This window comes from Callithrix jacchus, chromosome 19, assembly GCF_049354715.1.
Source record: "Callithrix jacchus isolate 240 chromosome 19, calJac240_pri, whole genome shotgun sequence".
Lineage (NCBI taxonomy): Eukaryota > Metazoa > Chordata > Mammalia > Primates > Cebidae > Callithrix > Callithrix jacchus.
Window position 1 is genome coordinate 27,883,264 of NC_133520.1, and position 5,284 is coordinate 27,888,547.

At 56.7% G+C, this 5,284-nt stretch overlaps 1 protein-coding gene across 1 annotated transcript; it reads left to right on the forward strand.

Moving 5' to 3' along the window:
- Positions 1-3,192: 3,192 nt before the first annotated feature.
- GPR25 (G protein-coupled receptor 25) lies at positions 3,193-5,046 on the forward strand. The gene has a single exon (XM_002760680.6). It carries the CDS (start codon positions 3,250-3,252, stop codon positions 4,378-4,380), a length of 1,131 nt encoding a protein of 376 aa, XP_002760726.1. The 5' UTR covers positions 3,193-3,249; the 3' UTR covers positions 4,381-5,046.
- Positions 5,047-5,284: the final 238 nt, after the last annotated feature.

The window sequence follows — 5,284 nt, forward strand, 5'->3', positions numbered from 1 at the left end:
CATCTCCCGCTTTCAGGATCACTCATGCTCTCTCAGCCTCAGACTGAGGTGTGCTGGAGGGGTGAAGTCCAGCAACGCTGGGTCTGTCTCTGATGGTCTCCGGGCTCTGGCAGGCAAGCGCTGCCCCTGCCAGCCTTCTAAGGGAGGAGGCTGCAGCCCCCTACTCCACCCCGGATGTGGGCACCACTCACCAGCAACCACATGCCCAGACATTAGAAAAGCAGCTCTGGGGTGGGTCTTCAGGGGAAAACCAGGCCCGGAGGCTGAAATGGCTGTGAAGGGAAGGTCCAGACCATTCATTCCCTGCCCTCTTCCCTACCCACCTTGTAATTGGTGAGGGAGAAAAATTCTTGACAGGAACAGCCTAACCACTGCATACCGACTCTCTGTGAGCTCTAGGACCAATTTCTTTCTTTTCTTTTTTTTTTTTTTTGAGATAGAGCCTCGCTCTTTCATCTAGGCTGCAGTGCAGAGGCTCCATCTCCACTTACTGTAACCTCCGCCTCGTGGGTTCAAGTAATTCCCCTGCCTCAGCTTCCCGAGTAGCTGGGATTACAGTTACTCGCCACCATATCCAGCTCATTTTTGTATTTTTAGTAGAGATGGGTTTTCACCATGTTGGCCAGCCTGGTCTCGAGCTCCTGATCTCAAGTGATCTGCCCATCTCGACCTCCCAAAGTGCTGGGATCACAGGGGTAAGCCATGGCGCCCAGCCTCTAAGACCATTTTCCAAATCCTCCCTGGGATCTCCATGTGCCAGAGGGACCCTGAACAAGGGTGACCTTATGTCCCAGTTTGCCCGAAATAGCCCTGGTTTATGGTCCAAGTTAATTGTGATAGTGCCCCTTTCACTCTCAGAAACATCCTGGTTTACATGGTAAATTATTTCGTTACCCTATCTCAAACCAACATCAAACTGAACACATACACACATGCGCCCCTCTGTGTTCTTGGCAGTTAAGGGGACGGTGTCCATACAGTCCCTAAGCAGAGAAACCTCAGGCTTATCTTTGACTCCTATGTGTGAGACCTGTGATGTTACAATTATCTCTTGAATATATCCTCTCCTTTCTGTCCCCACTGCTCATGATCTATTTCAGACACAAATAATTACAACTTACTGTGGGATCTCCCTGGCTTGAGCCTCTCCCCTCTCCACAGTTCTGCCGGGGATCTTTTCAAAACACAGATTGATGCCTCCTGGCTCCTCATGACTTTTAGATTGAAATCCATATCCCTTCAAGATCCTTTCCTGCTTCATCTCCTTCCCCCTGCCCCTCCTTTCTACCCTGGGCTCTGGCAGACTGCTTGTCCCCTGAAAAGCCCACATTCCTCCTCATTTCGGTATACTTGTTCCCTTTACCCCTCCTCCTAGTCTGATCCTTTCCTCTCTTTTCTGCTGCTCTTATTTGACTTTCGACTCCTTTCTGGGACTGATCTCAAGTGTCACTTCCTAGAAAGCCTTTTCTGATTCAGCCTTCCCATCGGAAATGATCACACCCCACTCCTCTAATCCCTGAGAGTAACTGGCTTGTAACGTTTACTACAGTTTGGACTCTTGCACATTCTGCTTAAGTAACCATCTCTCCTGTCTATGCAACAAATGGCTAAGGTCAAGAATGGCATCTCAGCCAGGTGCGGTGGCTCAAGCCTGTAATCCCAGCACCTTGGGAGGCCGGTGGATCACAAGGTCAAGAGATCGAGACCATCCTGGTCAACATGGTGAAACCCCGTCTCTACTAAAAATACAAAAAATTAGCTGGGCATGGTGGGGAGTACCTGTAATCCCAGCTACTCAGGAGGCTGAGGCAGGAGAATTGCCTGAACCCAGGAGGCGGAGGTTGCGGTGAGCCAAGATTGTGCCATTGTCCTCCAGCCTGGGTAACAAGAGCAAAACTCCAACTCAAAAAAAAAGAATGGCATCTCTTGTAATGCCTGAAACAATGCCTGCTTCATGGAGGAGTTCACTGTTTACAAGTCTGAATCGAACAAAATTGATAATCCACCTCAAATTTTCCACACCAGGTTGCCCAGCACATTAGCCACTCATTCATGGGGACACTGGGGACAGACTCAGAGGGCACATGCACTGTGACATCAGTTCCACCACAATACCTTGTGGAAGGGATATCTGCTAAGAAGAATTCAGATGTAAGCGGCTGTATGCCTCCTTCAGCAGTAAGAGCAAGATTTTCCTCACATAGCCTCTCCTCCTCAGGTCCCACCACCCCCTTCAAGGTGAGACTTCATTCCCCTGCCTTACTCTCAGTTTCCCAGTTCACAAGGGACCTTGCCACCTCCAAGCTCCTGACATATAATTCAGGACAACGAATCTGGTGTTTCATTAAGTGTCATCCTTTGAATTGACCTTATATCTGTGTTTGGCTTAATAGGTAGGTTTTGTAGGATGGGGGAAGACAGGGGAGAGCCAGATGTGAGGTCCCACCCCTTTCCAGCAGGATGATCTGAATACACACCTTCCTCGCTGCCTTAACACACTTCTGCATGGCTTCATGAGGATCTGATTGGGTTAGAGGAGCCACTCTTGGGATGAAGACATTAGCCCCACATCTCAGGACACTTGAGATGCCTTAAGTGCCCAGGCAAGCTCCCCCACCCACCCAGATCTGCTGTGTCCTGGTAGTGGACTCTTTCCTAGGAGACAGGTGTTTTGGGGGTGGGGTGTGCCTTAGGCTTCATACTCTTATAAAATTCCTGGGCTCTGTCTTCTCACCTCTAAGAGAAAACAACAGCCGGTGGGTGCCGGTGGGTGCAGGTGGGAAGGGGGCGAAGTGGAGGCTGAGAAGAGATTAGGGCCCTCGGGCACCCACCACCTCTTGCAACCCAACCCTGAGACAGTGGGGCAAGTATCCGGATTTCATGAACAAAGAAAGTGAACAACTAATAGAGGCATGGGCCGTGCTCCTACTGGGAGGCGGGGCAGGTCTCCCAGCCCTGAGGACTTTACTCCCCAGACTTAGTTGTGAAGCCCCTTCTGCCTGTCCCTGCCCTTACCCCTTGGGTCAGCCCCAAATCCGAGGCCACTATCTCTCCCACAGGAGCCTGCCCCTCCCAACCCACCCCCTCCTCCCTCCCCTCTTTCCTGCCCACCCATTTGCCTCGGTCTGGGGTGGCAGGAAGGGAGGTGCTGGGCCAGGGCGGGCGTGAAGAGCAACCCCCCCACCCCTGCTCAGAGCTGCTGCCGCCTGCGCCCAGGACTGCATCCCGCGCAGGCCTGGTGGCCAGGCCATGGCCCCCACCGAGCCCTGGAGCACCAGCCCGGCGTCCGCGCCCTGGTACTACTCGGGGTTGGACGACCTGGAGGAGCTGGAGCTGTGTCCGGCCGGGGACCTGCCCTACGGCTACGTCTACATCCCTGCGCTCTACCTGGCTGCCTTCGCCGTGGGCCTGCTGGGCAACGCCTTGGTGGTGTGGCTGCTGGCCGGGCGCCGCGGCCCGCGGCGGCTGGTGGACACCTTCGTGCTGCACCTGGCGGCCGCGGACCTGGGCTTCGTGCTCACGCTGCCACTGTGGGCCGCAGCGGTGGCGCTCGGCGGCCGCTGGCCTTTCGGAGAGGGCCTCTGCAAGCTCAGCAGCTTCGCGCTGGCGGGCACGCGCTGTGCGGGAGCGCTGCTGCTGGCGGGCATGAGCGTGGACCGCTACCTGGCCGTGGTGAAGCTGCTCGAGGCGCGGCCGCTGCGCACCCCGCGCTGCGCGCTGGCCTCGTGCTGCGGCGTCTGGGCTGTGGCGCTGCTGGCCGGCCTGCCCTCCCTGTTCTACCGGGGGCTGCAGCCCCTGCCCGGGGGCCAGGGCAGCCAGTGCGGGGAGGAGCCCTCCCACGCCTTCCAGGGCCTCAGCCTGCTGCTGCTGCTGCTCACCTTCGTGCTGCCCCTGGTCGTCACCCTCTTCTGCTACTGCCGCATCTCGCGTCGCCTGCGCCGGCCGCCGCACGTGGGGCGCGCCCGGAGGAACTCGCTGCGCATCATCTTCGCCATCGAGAGCACGTTCGTGGGCTCCTGGCTGCCCTTCAGCGCCCTGCGGGCCGTCTTCCACCTGGCGCGTCTGGAGGCGCTGCCGCTGCCGTGCCCCCTGCTGCTGGCGCTGCGCTGGGGCCTCACCATCGCCACCTGCCTGGCCTTCGTCAACAGCTGCGCCAACCCGCTCATCTACCTCCTGCTGGACCGCTCGTTCCGAGCCCGGGCGCGGGACGAGGCCTGCGGGCGCACCGGCCTCCTGGCGCGAAGGATCAGCTCGGCCTCCTCGCTCTCCAGGGACGACAGTTCGGTGTTCTGGGGCCGAGCCCAGGCCGCGAACACTGCTTCGGCCTCCTTCCTGGTGGCTGCCCCGGGCCGCTGGAGGTGGGCCGCAGTGGAGCAATGAGAAGCGGGGAGAGGCCCCGGGAGGGGGCCTGAGCTCCCCAGACGCGCCTGTCCTGGCGTCAGCAAGCCGCTCCGGCCGGCCTCGCATGGCCTCGCGCGCTGCCTGGACTCCCACGGTTTCCTCCATCAGCTTCCCCAGAACCTTCGAGCGACTGAACTTCCCTAAACCAGGCTGCTGAGGCTAGCTGTCCCTCTCAGCCTGCAGGGCACCTGAGCTAATTTTGCCCCCTCCAAGATAGGTGTTATGAGATGGAGCAGGCAGCAACTCAGAGGCCCGCAGATTCACCAAGTAGACAGAAGGGAAGTGAGTTTCCTTCTCTGCCCCATCGGGAAGAGCACCGACCAGAATATCTAACCCAGACCCCCAAACACCACTCTTGTTCTGGCTGTGCTTTCTCCCTCCCACAATAAACTTTGCTTTCAGAGAAATACCTTCTCCAAGTCAGACCCTCTGCCTGTCTCTCTCTAAACCCTGGAGTTGAATCTGGTGACACTTCTCCCCCTATGCGGCCGCAGGACTCACCCTGGAAGCTGTTCTGGTCCTTCACTCTGGACAGAAGATCCTGAAGTCTCTCACCAGGTGTTCAGATTCTCCATCATTCAACCGGGGACCCCAAAATCTTCTCTGTGAATTCACCTTTGTCAATAAACACTCTTGCTAGCCCTGTCTTGACAACCGTCTTTACTGGAGCAGTGGGAGTGAAATGCGTGTCAGGGGGCGGGTCGCACACTGGGTGAGACAAAACTCAACACAGTAGTTGAGGTTGACCTCAGGATGCTGAGGATTTGGGGCAATGTCTGGAACCATGAGAGCCGGCTGCATTCTGCAGGTGTAGTAATCCCACAGGAGGCAGCAAATCATTTATTCTTATTTTTAAGGACATTTCACATTTTGAAAGTTACAG